Consider the following 20,111-nt stretch of genomic DNA (forward strand, 5'->3'; position numbering starts at 1 on the left):
GTGGACCAGACGCCTGGGGAGCTCCAGGACTCCCGTTTGTGAAGTGGACTGGGCTGGTGCGGTCCTCAGTTCCAGGAGTGCAGGGCGGTATTTCTTTCCAGAGATCCTGCAGAGAGAGCCACCAGGACGGTCCTGAGACGCTGCCTTCGGGTGACTCCGATTGCTTATATAGATAGTGGGCCTGGCCGAAAACTATTTGCTCAGGGCCCTTCGTCCTCCGATAGATTCCTGGCCACCTCCGGGCATCACTGCCCCGTGGGGAGAGCAGTCTCTCTCTCTGCGGGCTCCTGGCAAAAAGCAAAGCATCGGCCAGAGGCGCACAGCGGACGCATCTCCTTCCTCCTGGGAAGGCGGCCCTGGGATGGGAGAGCCAATAGGGTCTTCGAGGGGGAATGAGCAGGGTCCTGCGCTCCGGAATCCAGGGACGGGGGGATTCCCGCGGCCGGAGACCCGAGGCAAGGGCTGCGAGGAAGGGGCGAGGGCAGGACGCCCGACAAGCCTGGACCCATCCATCCCGGGCCCCAGCCCCGTGGGCATCCGCTCGGGCTTCTCTCCTAGGATTATGTAACACCGGAACGTGGCAGCCGGGTGAGCGAAGGAGGAGGCGCAGGGAGGGAAAGGCGAGCGGGGAGGCGGGGCCGGGGAGGGGGTTTGGTGGTGCTGGGAGGCGCCGCCTCTGGCCGGGCCCCTCGGGCCGCCCGTCAGAAGGATTCCTAGAGGGCCAGCCCTCCTCCCTCCCATCCCCCACCCCGTCTCAGTTTCCCCGCACCCTTCCTTGGGTCCCACCCGCCGTGGCCGGCGGCCTCCGGCTCTAGACGGATTCCCCTCTCGGGTTGTAGTTCCCTCCTCCGGAGTGCCGAGCTCTGCTGTCTTGGCGAAGGCAGCGGCCGCTCTGAGCCTCGCTGGACCAGTTTGGAAAGTGAGGTCGGGCTGGGAGGCCACGTGTAAAGCATCGGGAATGGCGCGTGGCCCAAAGGAGGCGCCCGCTGCGGGACAGGAGCCTCGCGGGGAAACCGAGGTCGCCGAGGGGCTCCGCAGACGGGGCGGGGCAGCGCTCGAGGGAGGCCGGAGCGGGAGGGGCACGGCCGGTGAGTGCCGAGGCGTCCGGCTGCCCGTCGGGGGTCCGCCCCGCACGTTCCGCCCCGCCCTCCCTCACCCTCCTCTTTGGGGTCCCGGGCCAGTGAGCGGGCTGTGGGCGGGCCGGAGGCGCAGGGGGCGTGGGGCGGCGGCAGGAAGGGGCGGGGGGCTCTGGAGCAGCGGGCAGGAAAAGACCAGCCCACCCACCGCCGCGGTCCAGTGCCTCCGCACCTCTGGACTTCGCCATGTGGGGTCTCCTGCTCACCTTGGCCACCTTCGCGCCTGCCGTCCGTCAGGGTCAGGGGGCGCCCGGCGCCTCCGTGCTGGGCCTTGGGCCACCCAGGACCACTGAGGCCCCGATCTCTCCCTCAGCCCTACCCAGCAGCCCGGCACAGCCGCCCGCGGGGAAGAAGGACGGTGGCTCTCCCGCAGGGCCCACCTCTCCCACAGGTCGGTTGCCCCCACACCCGCGTCCTCCGTGTGACGACCCTTCCCCAGCACACACACACACACACACACACACACACGCGCACACACACACACGCGCACACACACACACTTTCCGACCGGTGCAATAGGTGCTGACTCAGCAGCCCCAGTTCCCGGCCAGACCCAGTCAGCAGTCCTGGGACAGGAGCCAGTGGGATGCTGCCTCTTGCAGCCCCAGACCTTCCTTTTCATAGATAAGGAAACTGAGACCAGAGTCAGGAGGAGGGGAGAAGGAGGTGGAGACAAAGGCGCTGACACTAAAAGGTTCAGAGCAAGACTGTGTGTGCAGGAGAGAGTTGGGGGGCAGGAGCTAGAAGGAAGGAACGAGAGACAGCGCGGGCGAGAACTTGGCTGAGGCTGTCTGGAGGAACGGTGCATTGTCCCAGCAGGGGCAGAGGCAGGCTGCCTGACTTCCAAATGTGGGCGCACAGAGGAGAACGGCCAGGGAATGGCAGTCAAGGAGGGCTTCTCAGAGGAGGCATGTAGAGTTGGGTCCTTGCTGACAAAGAGTGGGCATCTCTGAATCGGGATTTGCTGAAGAGGAGGGCAGCCACGAAGGACATCGCATGTGCAGAGGCACAGGGCACCAGACATGAGAATGTACAGTGTGTCCTGGAGGTACCTGTGGAGCTTGAGTGCGTGGGGAGCTAGTGGCACCTGCCCTGGAAGGCCCTGTGCTGAGGGGCGAGCAGGACACAGGTCCAGCCCTGGGAGGCCTGAGCACCTAGGCAGGCATGGTGTTGAGGACAGAATATCGCAGCCCAGAGGGCAGATGCAGTGATGGAGGTGGCGCAAAGGGCTTTTGGAGACGGAGTCTGGAGCTAAGGAGGGCCCTTCGAAGGGCATCTGAGATGTGAAGGAAGGATGGGAATTAGCCAATCAAATCAGAGGTGGTGGAGGGTGGTATGCTGGGGAGGGGACAGCCAGTGCAACGGTCTAGCGGTAAAGAACCACACTCAGCTCTTTGGAGCGGCCAAATAGCTCCTGGTGGCTGGGTGTAGCTCTCCATTGGAGGGGGTCAGAGGAGGCCAGCCAAGCATGTGGTCACATCGGGAAGGAGAAGGAGCCAAGGAAGCGGCTGGAGAGGCAGGTTGGGATCAGACTGTGCAGGCCTCCAAGTCCATGCTCAGCTCCGTAGATGCTTGTGGTGGAACCTGCTGTGGCACGCAGGCCTTCTTGGGATGGCAGACCTCTCCACCTGGAATTTCATGCCATTCTTCCCTTCCCCGGTGCTGTTCTCCTTGGTCCCCAGGGACCTCACAACAGCGTGTCCGTGTTCGTGTCATCAAGAAGAAAAAGGTCATTGTGAAGAAACGAAAGAAGTTAGCTAGCCCCAGTCCCCTGGTGACTGCCAGGCCTCCGGGGACCACTAGCCCTGCAGGGACCATTGATCTCCCTGAGGCACAAGAACCAGGTACTGCCCCTCCAGGGACCCTGCCCAGATTTGCAGCCCCTGGGGCACATGGCGCTAACGTAACTCTAGCTGGGCCAGCTTAGACTCAGCTTCCCTCATAAACATCTCTCTCTTGTCCTGTGCCAATGCTCTGTCCCTGCCCCCAGGCTGCCCACCTTTGGGCTTGGAGTCCCTTCGAGTTTCAGATAACCAGCTTGAGGCATCCAGCAGCCAGTCCGTTGGTCTTGGGCCACACCGAGGACGGCTCAATATCCAGGTCAGCACCTTGCTCAGAGCAAGGCAACCCCTAGAACCTTCTTTCCTGCCCTCCCCTTCAATTCTAGTCCACCCTACCCTGCCCACCTGGGTCTGATCACCATTTTCTATGCCCACAGTCAGGCCTAGAGGACGGTGATCTGTATGATGGGGCCTGGTGTGCTGAGGAGCAGGATGCTGAGCCGTGGCTTCAGGTGGATGCTAGGCACCCTGTCCGCTTCTCAGGCATTATCACCCAGGGCAGGAACTCCATCTGGAGGTGAGGTGGGCTACCCCCAGGCCAGGAATTCATGGGCAGACTCAGGAGGGCTGGGTGGGAGTCCTGGGGGCCACCGATGATCTCTCCCCGCCCCTCCTGCCAGGTACGACTGGGTCACCTCATACAAGGTCCAGTTCAGCAATGACAGTCGGACCTGGTGGGGGAGTAGGAACCGCAGCAGTGGGATGGATGCGGTGCGTAGTGCCATGTGGCTTGGGCCCTCTGTGCTGAGAGTTGGGCACCCAGCCCGTTTTAGGGTGCTGGGCCGGCCTGGGGCTGGGCTGGGGACAAGGAACAGATTCCCACTTGGGCATTCCAGGAGAAAGGGGTTCAGGATGAGTGACACCAAGCAGGCAATCTCAGGAGCCAGCCCCCCCCTCCACCCCAATACTTCTTCCATGGGGCGGGTGCCATTTCATGCCATGGCTTCCTGCTGGAACACCCCGTGTGGCGATGGGTCTCTGATGCTTGCATCACCTCTCATCTCCCCATCTCATGGACCCTTTTATAATCAGGCTATAGTGTGGGGTCCTGGCTGGTTTTAGGTTTGGCTGCTTCTGAGTCATGTGGCCATATTTGTCTAATATGCTGTGAGCCAGCCAGAAAGCATGGCTGCCTAGGGCTGCCCTTTGGCAGGATGCCAAGTGCCAATTTTTACCCGAGTCCACCAGGGTGGGTTTGACGGGGAGTTTGGGTCCTGGGCCGGGTCGCTGGGGTTCGAGCAGCGCCATCGAAGTACTTGACACTCCCAGGTATTTCCTGCCAATTCGGACCCAGAGTCGCCCGTGCTGAACCTCCTGCCCCAGCCCCAGGTGGCCCGCTTCATTCGCCTGCTGCCCCGGACCTGGCTCCAGGGAGGCGCATCTTGCCTCCGGGCTGAGATCCTGGCCTGCCCGGTTTCAGGTGGGCAGTCGGACAGGGGCTGGGTGGGCAGGATGCATCCTTCACTGTGAACTTACCTTTAACCATGATCTTGCCCTTCACCAGATCCCAGTGATCCATTCCCTGAGACCCCTGCCCTGGCATCCTCCGACCCTCTGGATTTCCGGCATCATAATTATAAGGCCATGAGGAAGGTCAGACTTAACCCCTATGACCAAGAGGGAGGAGCTGCCTACCTCAGGCCCCCTTCTCACCAGAGCATAACCTGCTATGACTACCCTCCTGTCCCCTCTCCCACCCTCGCTGCCTCACCTTTCTTTCCTGTCGACTCCTGAACTCTGCTCCAGTTTCCCTTGTTACGGCACTTTCCCTGTCTGAGCCTCCGCTCACTTCTGCTGCTCCCCGCCTGTCCTGTGCCATGGTGTCCCCATGTGTGTGGGCCGCCACTGGCTTTTTTAAGTTCTTCCATGGCCACATGGGGTCTGACCCCTGGGTCTCATACATTACACCTTCGCCCCAGCTGATGAAGCAGGTGAATGAGCAATGCCCCAACATCACCCGCGTCTACAGCATCGGGAAGAGCTACCAGGGCCTGAAGCTGTATGTGATGGAAATGTCGGACCATCCTGGGGAGCATGAGCTGGGTACTGGCAGGTGGGGTGGGAGAGGTAGGCACAGGTAGGGCTCTGGGCATGAGCCAGCCGCGAGCCCCTGTGTGTTCCCAGGAGAGCCTGAGGTGCGATACGTGGCTGGCATGCACGGAAATGAGGCCCTGGGGCGGGAGTTGCTCCTGCTCCTCATGCAGTTCCTGTGCCATGAGTTCCTGCGAGGGAACCCACGGGTGACCCGGCTGCTCACGGAGACACGCATTCACCTGCTGCCCTCCATGAACCCTGATGGCTATGAGACTGCCTTCCGCCGGGTAAGCCACTGGGGCTGAGGGCCACGCTGCTCCCTCTCCCCTGGTGCTTGGAGCCTGCTTGGCTGACCAGGCCCCCATTCCTGCAGGGTTCGGAGCTGGTGGGCTGGGCAGAGGGCCGCTGGAACCAGCAGGGCATTGACCTTAACCATAATTTTGCTGACCTCAACACACCACTGTGGGAAGCAGAGGACGACGGGTTGACGCCCGACACTGTCCCCAACCACCACCTGCCCTTGCCCACTTATTACACCCTGCCTAATGCCACTGTGAGTATTCTGGGGGCAGTGGAGGAGGGCCACCCCCTGGGGACCCTTGTCTCTGACGCCCACCTGTCCTGACCTGCCCCCGTCCAGGTGGCTCCTGAAACTCGGGCAGTGATCGAGTGGATGGAGCGGATCCCCTTTGTGCTGAGTGCCAACCTCCACGGGGGCGAGCTTGTGGTGTCCTACCCATTCGACATGACTCGGACCCCATGGGCTGCCCGCGAACTCACACCCACCGCGGATGATCCCGTGTTTCGCTGGCTCAGCACCGTCTATGCTGGCACTAACTGGGCCATGCAGGACCCAGATCGCCGACCGTGCCACAACCAGGACTTCTCCTTACACGGCAACATCATCAACGGGGCTGACTGGCACACGGTCCCTGGGAGTATGTGCCCGAGGGTGAAGTTACCCCTGTCCCCATAACCCTACCCCGATCAGAATCTGCTGTCACATACAGCGCGGCTGTCACTTCCCACTGGGGAGCGTCGCCCAGAGGAGGGTACCAGGAGGGCAGGCCCCCTGCCGCCTTGGGCTCCAGTGTCTGTGGTTCCCCTAGGCATGAATGACTTCAGTTACCTACACACCAACTGCTTTGAGATCACTGTGGAACTGTCCTGTGACAAGTTCCCTCATGAGAATGAGCTGCCCCAGGAGTGGGAGAACAACAAAGAGGCCCTCCTCACCTACCTGGAACAGGTGGGACCCGAATCCTCACCCCCAGCCAGCCCGTCACTCCCGACTGACCTGCTCTCCATTCAGGTTGCAGCTCCCACCATGGGGGGTCATCCATCCAAGGTTCCGCAGCCCGCCTTCTGACTCACAAGATGCCCCGGGCCATCAGGTTGGCGGGGAGGGCTAGAGGACAGGAAGCGCAGTGAGCCAGCAAGGCGGCCTCAGGCACTGTTTGCCTGTGGGAGTAGACCCCGCAGCAGTCTGAGCTGTGGCCCACAGAGTGCTCCCCGAGCTGTTCTCAGAAATGACTCGCCTTAGGCAAGTGCAGGGAGTGCCATGGCATAGACGCTTCAGATTCCCTTGCAATGACTCCATAAGGATAGCTTCCAAAATGACAAGTTCATAACCAGGGTCACTGAACGTGGGGAAGCCCTACGATACTCCTTCCTACCAGGGAGTGACAGTTCTCCCAGTCCCGGTGTAATTTATCAATAGGAGATACTTCTATCAGAGTCTGTCACATACTAGCTTTATCAAGTTTGCAGGGAAACAGCCAGGAAATGAGCTGAAGGTCACAGCCTCATGCAGGAGGGAAAGGGTTTGATGAGCTTTCCCCACACAGGTGCGCATGGGCATTGCAGGATTTGTGCGGGACAAGGACACGGAGCTCGGGATCGCTGATGCTGTCATCGCTGTGGACGGGATTAACCACGATGTAACAACGGGTGTGTGTGGCGGGGAGGGGATGGTGGAGGCGTGGGAGGGCTTTAGGCTGGGTCAGAGGCTGAGGATCATGGAACCCGGATCTTGCTTTTCACTCCTCTCAGCGTGGGGCGGAGATTACTGGCGCCTGCTGACCCCGGGGGACTATATGGTGACTGCCAGTGCTGAAGGTTACCACTCGGTGACACGGAGCTGCCGGGTCACCTTTGAAGAGGGCCCTGTCCCCTGCAATTTCCACCTAACCAAGACCCCCAAACAGAGACTGCGAGAGCTGCTGGCAGCCGGGGCTAAGGTGCCCCCAGACCTCCGGAGGCGACTGGAGAGGCTGAGGGGACAGAAGGATTAGCTGCAGAGCCTTGGGCAGGCTGGACCTGTCCAGAACTGAAGGAGGGGGACGAAGAGTGGGGAGGGAGGGACAAAGTGGGGAAAAGGTGCTAGGGCTCATTAAAGCTACTTGGCCCCTCAGCCAATCTTTCTGTGAACTCTGTGTCCCAGATCCTCGGCCTGGGCCAGGCCTCAGCTCTCTGTCTTACCCCATCCTACCCTGCACACACTTGCAAACTCTCATCAGTTGATTTCTGGAAAAATAGAGTGAGAAAAGGACCCCACCTGGGTTCCTTTTTTTTAAGCTTAGGGTTTGGCAGAGCAACTCATCAACCCATCAACTTCTGCAGCTGGTGCCATACAGAGCTGTTGAACATTCTGGAAGCACCTGCTCAGTGCGAAGTATGCAAGCAGTCCAGGATAAACCATGCCCCACCCCACCCCTCCGCCCCCCAAGCTGGAGCTCCCAGTCAAGGATGGGGCAGTTCAGTACAGTGTGAGGGGTGCCAAGGGAGAGGCTGGTAGCTGTGGGAGCACAGACAGGGGGGGTCACATACACGTGAAATAAAGCGCTGCAGATCCACGGGGACTCACGCAGGCGAGGTTGCGATAAAGGTGATGGTCCTAGGAGTTTAGATGGAAGGTAGGCCAAGTGTGGAGATAGGGACAGGGACACCTCCAAGAAGGACACGACCAAAGATAGAACAGCTGAGCATTTGGATCTCCTTCACCAGCTATTTTTGGGAAGCGGTGGTACAAATGGCAGGATTTGATTAGTTTCAGACTGAAGGGGAAGTTGTGTGTCAGCCTGTGTTTGGCCAGGAAAACAGCCCACTCTAGGTATTGGAAGCAGAGGGAAATGTAGTGCTGGAAATTGGATATCAAGGTGTTGGAAGAATTGGATGGGGGAAAAGGAAGGGGGAAGGGAACTTGCCCTAGAATCCAGGAAGCTGAGGACACACATGTTCTGGCGCCTAGAAGCCTGTGTTTTGCCGATGTTGGTGCTCTGGCGCACAATGACCTGGGGCCACCTATGATCACTGAGGTCACCTGCCATGGCTACAGCTACACGCAGAATAAGTTCTTCCTCCCGCTTCCTAACCTCCAACCTCGGAAGTCCACTGGCAACTATAACTGTGACCTAGCTTACAAGGAGGCCCACAAAATGTATTTTCCAGGCTCCCTGCACCCCTGCAATTTCGAGGCGAGCAAATACTAACAGGTAACATGGTGCGAAGACAGCCATGTAGTCTTTTGTTATGTAAGCTCTGCCTAGTGCTGGGCTGTTGTACTGTTTCTGTTTGTTTCTTTTTAAAAATATATACATTTTATTGATTTTTTTACAGAGAGGAGGGAGAGGGATAGAGAGTTAGAAACATCGATCAGCTGCCTCCTGCACACCTCCTCCTGGGGATGTGCCCGCAACCAAGGTACATGCCCTTGACCAGAATCGAACCTGGGACCCTTCAGTCCGCAGGCCGATGCTCTATCCACTGAGCCAAACCAGTTAGGGCTGTTTCTGTTTCTTGAGATCTCTCTGTCTCTGCCTCTCATATTTTCAATCTGAGATCACCACAGGGATATAGTGCCACATCTCCCTGCTCCCTGTTCCTCCCCCCACACCACCACCTCCTCCAACTCCTCTTATACAGCATCAACTAAAAAAAAATTTTTGTTTTTATTCATCGGAGTTTAATATACATAATGAAAATACACATAAGTGCACAGCTTATTGGCAGAGTGGATTAAAAGACATGACCTGCCGAAACCGGTTTGGCTAGTGGATAGAGCGTTGGCCTTCGGACTCAAGGGTCCCAGGTTCGATTCTGGGCATGTACCTTGGTTGTGGGCACATCCCCATAGGGGGTGTGCAAGAGGCAGCTGATCGATGTTTCTCTCTCACGATGTTTCTAACTCTCTAAAAAAATATAAACATCTAAAGGCATCTGAAAGGAAGAGAATGAAAAAAGATGTATCGTGCAAACAATCAAAGGAAAGCAGGAGTGATTATCTTAATATCAGATAAAGTTGACTTCAGGACAAAGACAATTACCAGAGACAGAAAGGGACATCGTTATATAATAACTGAACACACCCAGGATTGTCCCTTGGGTAGCCTAGAATCAGCTAGTTCAGCACAACTGAAATGGCATGTGAACTCCCCCAGCTGATGTTCAAGCTTCGGATTTTCCCCATTTCTAGCAAGACAAGTCCCTGGCCAGAAAGCTCCCTCTGTTGCATAGCTGCCAAGAGGTTCCCAGATCCCTCCTACTTCCTCATAAATATGTAAACTTAATGGGAATGGGGCCCTCCTGGAGCTCTTTTAACAGTGAGATCAGCCCTGTCTGGCTAAGCAACCCACCTTTTGGATAAAGGAACTTTGGAGCAATATATGCATTCTCCCAACACTTTGCCTGAAAGTTCCCTCAAATACACTCCGAACAATTGTGTCCGTACCATGTGTCATTAGAGGCATTTGCCTTTGCTGTCCACTTCACATATAGATAAGATGAAGAACACTTCAGCATAATCTAGTAAAACTGAAGGCACAGATGTCCCTGTGCACAATGTATATTATAGAGAAACTCTTACACGTGCAAAAAAGTACATCTATATAAATGCTTATAGCAGCCTTATTTGTAATAGACCCAAATTGAAATCAGCCCAAATGTCTATCAAGAGCAGGATGTAGCCCAGACGGCGTGGCTCAATGGTTGAGCGTTGACATATGAGCCAGGAGGGTCACGGTGTGATTCCTGGTCAGGGCACGTGCCTGGGTTGCAGGCTCACTCTCCAGTGTGGGGCATGCAGGAGACAACTACTCAATGATTCTCTCTCATCATTGATGTTTCTATCTCTCTCTCCCTCTCCCTTCCTCTCTATAATCAATAAAAAAAATATTTAAAAAGAGTAGAACGTAGAATAAAACATGGTACATTTATGTAATGGAATTGTATAGAAGAATGAAAGTAATCACTATACACACACAACATGGATGACTTGCAAAAACACTTTTGAGTGAAATAAGCAAAACATAACAGGAAAACTGATTTATATTGTTTGTGGGTGTATGAGTGATAAAAGGATAAAGAAAACCAAGAGTATAATTATGATAAAATTCAGGATAGTGATTGATTCTGGGGGAGCCGTAGGACGACAATCAGGGAGGAGGACATGGGGGTTTCTGGAGTACTAGCGATGTACTTTTCCACCCGAGGATATTTTTTTCCATTGCGTTTTAGAGAGAGTAGAAGGAAGAGAGAGAGAGAGAGAGAGAGATCAATTGATTGCCTCCCACACTCACCCCGGGGCTGGGGATCGAACCCATGACCCTTTGGTGTAGCAGTTGCCAACCTTTCAGACCTCACGAACCACCAGTGGTCCGAGGACCACCGGTTGGCGACTGCTGCTTTGGTGCATAGGCCAATGCTCTAACCACTGAGCACACCGGGCAGGGCGAAAATCTAGTTGGGTTTTTTTGTTGTTGTTAATCCTCACATCCTCACCCAAGGATATTTTTCCATTGATTTTTAGGGAGAGTGGAATAGAGAGGGAAAGACAGAGAGAAACATTGATGTGAGAGAAACACATCAATTGATTGCCTCCTGCAGGAGCCCTGACCAGGCCCAGGCCCAGGCCCAGGAGGACCCTGCACCCAAGGTATGTTCCCTTGACCGGAATCAAACCTAGGACTCTTTGGTCCGCAGGCCAAGGCTCTATTCACTGAGCCAAACGGGCTAGGGCTAAAATCCAGTTTTTTGATGTGCATTTCAGGGAGTCACATGTATAGATTCATAGGCGCAGACATATGAATTCCCTGGTGCCGTCCCTTTGTATTCAGATTCCCCTCCCATTCCAACTCTAGGCAAACACGAATCACTTGTCTGTTCCTATATGTTTGCATTAATTCAATGAACTCTTAGCAAGGTAAACTCAAAGAAATCTATATCTAGACATGGAATTAAATTGTCAAAAGCCAAAGACAGAGAGAACCCTGACAGCAAGGGAATGAAGTGACACATCATGTACAAGGGACAAAACAGAGAGTTCTTTTGTCCACTAGAAAAATTGGGTAGTTTGCTTTCTTATTTTTGAGTTTTGAGAGTTGGATACATGTCCTTTGTCTGATATGTGATTTGCAAATATTTTCTCCCAATCGGTAGTTTGTCTTTTTATTCTCTTAAATAGTGTTCTTTGCAGAGCAGAAGTTTTACATTTTGATCAAGTTCAATTTGTTATTTTGTAGATATTTTTGTGTCCTATTTGAGAAATCTTTGATTAACCATAAATCATGAAGATTTTTCCTATGTTCTCCTCTGAGAATTTTACATATTACATTTAGATTTATAATCCCTTTTGAGTTAGTATTTATATATGTGAGATGTAAGTCAAGGTTTCTTGTTTTTGCATACGAAGGTCCAGTTTTCCCAACACCTTTTGTTGAAAAACTGTTCTTTCTCCATTGGAATGCCATTCGTGTGGGTTTATTTCTGGAATTTATAGTCTGTTGCATTGGTATGTATCTATCCTTTTACCAATACCACACTGTCTTTATGACTGTAGCTTTATGACACATCATAAAGTTGGCTAGTATACGTGCAAAAGAATGAAATTGGGCCCTTATACAAAAATTAGCTCAAAAATAGGTCAGGCTGGCCAGTGTGGCTCAGTTGGTTGAGCGTCATCCCATGCACCAAAAGGTCACTAGTTTGATTCCCAGTCAGGGCACATCCCTGGGTTGCAGGCTTGATCCCCAGTAGAGGGCCTGCAGGAGGCAGCCAATCCATGGTTCTCTCTCATTGATGTTTCTCTCTCTTCCTCTCCCTTCCTTTCTCTCAAAAAAAAAAAAAAATCAATGAAAACATATTTTTTTAAAAGTCAAAACTTAAGGGGATCCCTGTTTTCTTCTAGGAATTTTATAGTTTTTGATAACTTCTTGGATATAACCCCAAAAGCACAGGTAACAAAAAAAATAGATACATTAGACTTCATCAAAATTAAAAACTTTTGTGCATCATAGAATACTATAAGAGAGTGAAAATACTACAGGAGAGTGAAAAGAGAATACACAGAATGGGAGAAAATATTTATAAAAATTTAAGTATTCAAAATATATAAATACAACTACAACTCAACAACAACAAAACAAACCAATTCAAAAATGGGCAAAGGACTTGAACACATTTCTTCAAAGAAGATATACAAATGGCCAGTAAGTACACAAGAAGATGCTCAACATCATTAGTCATTAGCAAAATGCACATCAAAACCACAATGAGATAGCATTTCACATCCGTTAGGATGGCTATTACCAATAAAATGGAAAATAAGTGTTGGCAATAACATGGAGAAATTGGAACCCTTTGCTAATGAGAATGTAAAATGTTACAGTTGCTGTTGAAAAGATTTTAGTGATTCCTCAAAAAGTTAGATATAGAATTAACAAATGACCCAGCAATTTCACCCCTAGGTATATACACTAAAAATTATAAGCAGGAATTCAAACAGATACTTGTATACCAATGTTCATAGAAGTATTATTCACAATAGCCAAATTTATATTTAATGCAATACTGGAAGTCCCAGCAAGTTCAATAAGGCAAGAAAAAGAAATAAAAGGCTTAATATTGTAAAGGAATAAATAAGACTGTCCCTATTCACAGATGACATAATCATCTATGCAGAAAAATCCTACAGAATCCATTTTTTAAAAAGTGTCTAGAACTAATAAGCAAGTTTAGCAAGGTCACTAAGGCTCTCAGCTTTGGGGGGACCAAGTGCTTTGATATGTTTGTCCTAATTATTATTGTTAAGAAATACATAATAGCCGAAACCGGTTTGGCTCAGTGGATAGAGCGTCGGTCTGCGGACTGAGAGGTCTCAGGTTCGATTCCAGTCAAGGGCATGTACATTGGTTGCGGGCACATCCCCGGTGGGGGCTGTGCAGGAGGCAGCTGGTCGATGTTTCTCTCTCATCGATGTTTCTAACTCTCTATCCCTCTCCCTTCCTCTCTGTAAAAAATCAATAAAATATATATATTTTTTAAAAAAGAAAGAAATACATAATACTTGAAGAAGGGACATCTCTTTCTAATTTGTACAGAGATACCGTATGTACTAGCATATGCTTGGGATGAAAGCTATTTGATGTCCATGGAAAGAAAGACTAAGATGGTTTCAGCCAGCGAGAGATAAATCTCAAGATAAATGCCCCCAAGTTTGTGAAAGCAGTGTGGAGGAAATAAAGGCCACAGGCTCACAATTAATTTATTTTTCTAAAAATATATTTTATTGATTTTTTTAAGGAGAGGAAGGGAGAGGGAGAGAGTTAGAAACATCAATGAGAGAGAAACACTGGATCAGCTGCCTCCTACAAACCCCCTACTGGGGATGTGCCTACAACCAAGGTACATGCCCTTGACCAGAATCGAACCTGGGACCCCTCAGTCTGCAGGCCGATGCTCTATCCACTGAGCCAAACTGGTTAGGGCCACAGGCTCACAAATTAATGTCAAATTGTCACTTACTAAAATCTGTGTGCAGAAAGAATGAGGGGAGCACACCCTGTATAGTGATCCAACTCCGCTGGCTTCTTAGAACTTTGAAGTTATTTGTCTTTTTCCTTGTAGGACATGTGATCCTGTCCAAAACATCCACAGAGACATTGGTCCACTCTAAAACACCCTTGAAAGTTGGTCCTTTGGTGGGACCAGGGATGGAGGGGATGCATGTGGGGGTGGTTCCTTTTTTTTTTTTTTTAATATATTTTATTGATTTTTTTACAGAGAGGAAGGGAGAGGGATAGAGAGTCAGAAACATCGATGAGAGAGAAACATCGATCAGCTGCCTCCTGCACACCTCCCACTGGGGATGTGCCCGCAACCAAGGTACATGCCCTTGACCGGAATCGAACCTGGGACCCTTCAGTCTGCAGGCCGACGCTCTATCCACTGAGCCAAACCGGTTTCGGCGGGGTGGTTCCTTTTTGCTGATGGGCAGAGGTGGGAGGTCTGGCTCCAAGTGTGATCTCCACTGGTTCCATGGGTTGGGTATAGCCTTTCACCTCTGGGCCGTGGTGGAAGTCCTGACTCTCTGTTAGGTTTGCTGTGATACGATTGCAGCATGGAGGGCAAGAGTCGCCTGGTTACTGATGAGTGGGATGGAAATCCAACTTCCTTACATGGTCTCCACTGAGGAGCCAGTGCGAACACGTGGGTGGGGTGAGGAAATCTCATTACCAGCTGGCGGGGATGAGAGTCTCAGCTTTCTACTTGGTCTTCTCGAACATCACTCTGGAGGGGATGTTGGGGTACCACTGCAGCCTGGAAGGGTAAAAGTTGAGGCTCCTCACTGGGCCTTTGTTGGTGTGGGTGTAGTACATGAACATTTTATAAGAATGTTGTATTCAGACTCCCCTCCCATCCCAACTTTAGGCAAACACGGTCCCTTGTCTGTTCCTATACTTTTGCATGAATTAGTTAGTGCGGGGGTTTGGCCAGAGTAGGAACATTTTGTCTCAAAGCTTCTGTCTCACTGAGTTGCTCCTTTCTCGGTCCCTTGGCTGGAAAGAGCACGTTTGGCGGAGTGGGGGTGGGGGGGGGGGGGGGTGCTTTTTGTTGTTGTTGCTTGCATAACACTTGCATTTCTGAATTTCTGGCCTCTACAGTTCCAAATCTAGGATATATGAGTAAAAAAAAAAAACCCAAAGAACTCACTGTTGAGTCTTTCCTCAGTACTGAGGTCCCCAGATAGTCTTTCTCCTTTTTCCACCTTTGAGGGTCTTTTTCACGTTTGTTTTATATATAATGTCCAAGGTTTTAAGTTATACTTAGCGAAGGAACAGAGATGCACATCTACCCCATTCTTTCAGAAGTGGAAGTCTCTACTGCTCTTCTGTTGGGTTGTTTTTTTGTTTTTGGTGCATAAAGTGCTTTCTGCCCCTTCAGAGCTGACCCTCCACAGCCCACTGCTATCTTTACTCTCTGGACACCATGTCACCTCCCCTTGAACTTCCCTCCTCCTGTCTTTTCTCATTTCTGTGCTCTTCCCTCTAGACAGTCAGTAGTGTTCACGTTGCCCGGAGTAGAATTAGGATGGCTGCCCCAGGAACTCAGAGGGAGAAACAGAGCAGGCTCAGTATTTTTTGTTTTGCTTTGGAAATTGGCTCCTGAGTATCAAAAGGGAAAGCCAGAGGGAAGCAGGAGTTGATGCCAAGAAAATATCTTGGAAAGAGACTAGAGGGACAGCAAGACTGCCACCCTTCCCCCTACCTAGGGAACTGGCTGAGGGTCACCTGATCTGGGAGGCAGAAAAGAAGGGAAATGGGGCCCAACTTGTGTAGTGGGGTTGAGGAGGAGGAAAAGGACAAGCAAAAGAGGCTGGGTCAGCTTTCAGAGGCATCTGTGGCAATGGCTGCAGAGCCCCAGGTCGGCAGAGCCAATGTAGACACCACCCATTGCCCTTCCACCAGTGACCACTATTGAGCCAACTGTCCCACTGGCTATATGTATCCACCTCTGCTGCAGAGTTCCGCTGAACCTCATCTCATCTCCCTGGGTGGCTTCCTGCCCTTGGTGTGTCAATGGCCCAGGACACTCCCCAAAATGGCAGTGGAATATACAGAAGGGGAGTCCTTGCCACCCCAGAGGTTGTGATGTCATAAAAAAGGCCTAGCCCCTGCTCTTGGAGGTGCTAGGTGCTAGGTATACTGGAGACCCATGGTGTCCCACCCAGAACATCCTTACCAGCCGGTGCACTCATCCCCTAACTGTGGAGAGTGTTGACTGCTAACAGCTCACAACTGCCCTCTTCCCCCAAGGACTACTGGTGGCCGAATGGGAGCTGCTTGACCCAGAGGTGACACGCTCCACCCCCCCGTGGCAGTCTGCAGCCAAGGACTGGAACAGGGTGTTACAGCCATTTCCTTGCCACAAAGAAGGTCCAACTGTGGTGCCCTTCATGTTCCAGACCCTGGTGCTAGACTCCTGCTGAGAGCCCGTTTTTGTTTTGTTCTGTCTTGTTAATCCTCACTTGAGGATATTTTCTCCATTGATTTCTAGAGAGAGTGGAAGGGAGGGAGACCCAGAGACACGTCGATGGGTTGCCTCCCACACATGCCCTGACCAGGGCCGGGGATTGAGCCTGCAACCGAGGTACGTGCTCTTGATGGGAATCGAACCTGGGACCCTGCAGCCTACGGGCCGACGCTCCAACCACTGAGCCAAACCAGCTAGGGCTGAGAGCACATGCTTGCTTCGCTCTTTCCCCGCCTTATCCTCTCTCACCCCTTTTCTTCCAGAGAGCACACAAATTCCCATTTCAGGTTCTGCATTCAGGGAATCCCAGCGAATGGAGTGGGATTATGGCAAGTGCTGAAGAAATGGGGGAGCTAATGGCAAGGGAGCCCCCTCATACTGCACTGCTGAGGGAAGAAGAAACCTTGCTGGGGCTCTTTCTTCTGCTCTGGCAGCCCCCTGACCCCCAACCCCCCCACCCACGTGCATGTGTACACACACCTCCCGCAACCCCTCTCCCTGGCTTTCTGCTACTGAACTGCACCCCCTCACGTCCCCCCCAACTCCCGTCCCAAGGAAGGGGTTTGGAGGAATTCTTTGAGCTTTGAGGCTTGATTAGGGGGTTTTGATTTTCAGGTGCAATCAAGAGGTGATGTTTCTGCCTCACTCAACAGGAGCAGAGAGATGTCCGGTGGTCTCTTGGTACCCGCTCCTGGCCCGGCTTGACCCTGGGGACCCCGTAGGGCCCCGTGCTGTGGAAACCGTGGACACCGCAGTGGGGACACCACTGACAGGTCTGCCAGGTTTGGGCCTGCTCGGCAGCCGCTCCACCACATTCCACCCGGCAGCCACAGTTTGTCTTGGCGAGGTGGCCCTCTGGGCCCAGCTCCAAGAAGGGCCCGGGGGCAGCCCAGACAAACCAGCTTTCACCACAGAAGCCAAAGCTGGCTGGGCTTGACTTGGTGCCAGCCCGAAAGTGGTCGGACCCTCCCCCACTCCCCTAAAAGTGGACCCATGCTCTGGGAGGGTGGCGAGGGGGAGGACGAATGGAGGGGAGCCAGACCCCCAGGTGGGTGAAACCCAAGAAAGGAAGCAGAAGCAGGGACCCAGGCCAGAGGGCTTTCCTGATGACACTCCATCCCGAGACAGGCCATCAGGAACTGGACCCACAGGGCGGCTGCCCAGCTCTGGAGTGGCCCTTGGCCACAGAGCCAGATAGGCAGCCCTTTCAACCCTGCCACGGGGAGACATCCCCACCGCTCCTCTCCCAGCAGCTCAGCAGCTTCCCCAACTCAGCCCTGGAGCCCTGGCAGCCTAGCCCGAGGGGCCACTCACAGCCAAGGGCGCATCAGGAGCAGCTTTCATTCCCAGGCAGGCGATGGGGAAGGAAGGCCTTCAGAGAACCAGATGCCCGGATGCTGGGCCCCAAGGAGCAGCAGACCTGTTGCTTTACAGCTTTTTTCCTTCCCCCTTTAAACACTTGGCTCCTTTTCTCTCAAGGAATAAAATAAAAATGTACTTGTTTCTGTTACTGCCCTGCTGGAAAGCCTCTTCTACACCTTCAGAGCCATGAAGTCTCTTCTGTTCTGTCGCCAGTGGAAGGGGAGAGAGGGTCTGTGCACACAGAATCCTCCCACTCATTCTCCTTGGCAGTCCCTGCAGCTCTAAACCCAGAAGCTCCAAGGCTGAGGCAAGGGGAGAGGTTTGCACACCTTCTCCCTTGGAGAGTGGAAGCAGGGGCTCCTGGACAGACTACCCAGGAGTGCTATCCTGGAACTCCAATAGGGGGACCCAGAGCTAAGAGTCCAGCTGGGAAGAGGCAGGTTATGGAGGTAGAATGACTTAGTGAGAGATTAACGTGTGCTTGTTCTTACGTTTTCCCTCCTCTGCTTCAAGAAGTTAGCTGAAGATGGCATGGCTGGGTGAAGTTCTGAGATCGTCTGTAGATCTCTACAATTTGTTTCCCAAAAGCCTAGCTTCTTGAGAAGTGGGGAAGAAAAGAGCCAACGGGTGCCTTCTGGGAGAGGAGTGCAAAGACAGAGAGAAAGAGGGGCATGGGGAGTGGGGTAAAAAATAGACTGGAACCCTAACCGGTTTGGCTCAGTGGATAGAGCATCAGCCTGCGGACTCAAGGGTCCCAGGTTCAATTCCAGTCAAGAGCATGTACCTTGGTTGCGGGCACATCCCCAGTAGGGGGTGTGCAGGAGGCAGCTGATGGATGTTTCTCTCTCATCGATGTTTCTAACTCTCTCTCCCTCTCCCTTCCTCTCTGTAAAAAAATCAATTAAATATATTTTTTAAAAATAAAATCTTAAAAAAAAATAGACTGGAGTTTACCATTAAAACATGTAATTAGACAGTTGATGCAATGGTAACATTAGACATATAATGAGTGTAATTCAGCACATTAACAAAATATTGGAGAAAGTCACACAATTATCTCAATACATGCAGAAGAGAAAGTCATAAAATTTGCATCTATTCATAATTTAAATTTTTAAAAATAAAATTAAGAATAGCCCTTGCTGGTTTGGCTCAGTGGGTAGAGCTTCGGCCTGCGGACTGAAGTGTTCCAGGTTCGATTCCGGTCAAGGGCAAATGCCTGGGTTGTGGGTTCGATCCCCAGTAGGGGGCGTGCAGGAGGCAGCCGATCAATGATTCTCTCATCATTGATGTTTCTCTATCTCTCTCCCTCTCCCTTCCTCTCTGAAATCAATAAAAAAAAAAATGTTTTTAAAAATTAAGAATAAAAGGCTATCGATAAAGCCAAACTTGATTCTTAATGGTGAAATGTTAAAAGTTTGCCTAAATAAACAAAGATGTTCACGAGCACTACTTTTATTCCACATATAGTGGAGGTTTCAGTGTATTTAGGCAAGAAAATGAAGTAACAGAAATAAAGACTAGAAATGAAGAAATAAAACTGTCCTTTGCAGGTGATATAATTATCTATTTAAGAAAATTCAAAATAATCTGTGGGTAGTATTACTATAAGGTTTCTGGATACAAGGTTATTGTACAAAAATCAATTGTATCTCTATATGCCCACAACAAACAGAAATTGAGATTAAGAAAATGATATATTTATAATAGCATAAAAATTCAAATACTGAGGAATAAATGAAAGATGTGTAAGACTTCCATACAGAAGCTTATAAAATCCTATTAAGAAAACTTTTAAAAATTCTAAATATCCATAGATTGAAATACTGAATATATCAAAGGTGTCAATTCTCCATTAATTGATTGACAAATTTAATGCAATCTCAAAGAAAATTCAGCAAGTTTTTAAAAAATAGGAGTTAATAAACTGATTATAAAATTTATATGTAAATACTAAGGACCAAGTATATAATCATGAAGAACTAAGTTGGATGACTTGCTGTATTGGATATCAAAACTTACTAATTTGCCCAGCTGGTGTATGTAGCTCAGTGTTGGGTGTTGACCCATGAACCTGGTTCAATTCCAGGTCAGGGCACATACCCGGGTTTGTAGGCTCAATCCCCAGTAGGGGGCATGCAGAAGGCAGCTGATTGATGTTTCTCTTTCATCAATGTTTCCATCTCTCTATCCCTTTCCCTTCCTATCTCTCTAAAAAATCATTAAAAACATATTTTTAAAAACTTACTAATTTAACATCTATAATAAAAAAGCATAATATGCTAGTTAGACCAGAGGTCCTTCCGGACAACCTTCCAGACGAAGCTGTGGCTGCAGCAACGGGATCAAGGAAGCCACCGCAGCTGTGAGGGAGGGATCCAGGCAGCCGCTGTGGCTGCTAAGGCCTACTCTTTCACAAATTTCGCGCATT

At 51.3% G+C, this 20,111-nt stretch overlaps 1 protein-coding gene across 1 annotated transcript; it reads left to right on the forward strand.

The window, feature by feature from the left end:
- The first annotated feature begins 1,316 nt into the window (after positions 1–1,316).
- Positions 1,317–7,346, forward strand: CPXM1 (carboxypeptidase X, M14 family member 1). The gene is made up of 14 exons (XM_028144686.2): positions 1,317–1,527; positions 2,819–2,980; positions 3,127–3,236; positions 3,355–3,494; positions 3,598–3,688; positions 4,247–4,397; positions 4,482–4,570; positions 4,897–5,020; positions 5,102–5,298; positions 5,385–5,564; positions 5,652–5,949; positions 6,121–6,260; positions 6,859–6,961; positions 7,064–7,346. The coding sequence occupies exons 1-14, from the start codon at positions 1,323–1,325 to the stop codon at positions 7,303–7,305; spliced, it is 2,232 nt and encodes a 743-aa protein (XP_028000487.1). The 5' UTR covers positions 1,317–1,322; the 3' UTR covers positions 7,306–7,346.
- The last annotated feature ends 12,765 nt before the right edge of the window (positions 7,347–20,111 follow it).

The sequence above is a fragment of the Eptesicus fuscus genome, chromosome 12 (genome assembly GCF_027574615.1).
Source record: "Eptesicus fuscus isolate TK198812 chromosome 12, DD_ASM_mEF_20220401, whole genome shotgun sequence".
In the NCBI taxonomy this organism is placed as follows: domain Eukaryota; kingdom Metazoa; phylum Chordata; class Mammalia; order Chiroptera; family Vespertilionidae; genus Eptesicus; species Eptesicus fuscus.

What these genes read in the sequence shown, in the direction of transcription:
- CPXM1 (XM_028144686.2), top strand. Translation starts at nt 1,323, where the DNA reads ATGTGGGGTCTCCTGCTCACCTTGGCCACCTTCGCGCCTGCCGTCCGT. An exon ending in AGGGCCCACCTCTCCCACAG is followed by an intron (nt 1,528 to 2,818) that starts GTCGGTTGCCCC and finishes CTTGGTCCCCAG; the next exon opens with GGACCTCACAACAGCGTGTC. An exon ending in GGCAGGAACTCCATCTGGAG is followed by an intron (nt 3,495 to 3,597) that starts GTGAGGTGGGCT and finishes CCCTCCTGCCAG; the next exon opens with GTACGACTGGGTCACCTCAT.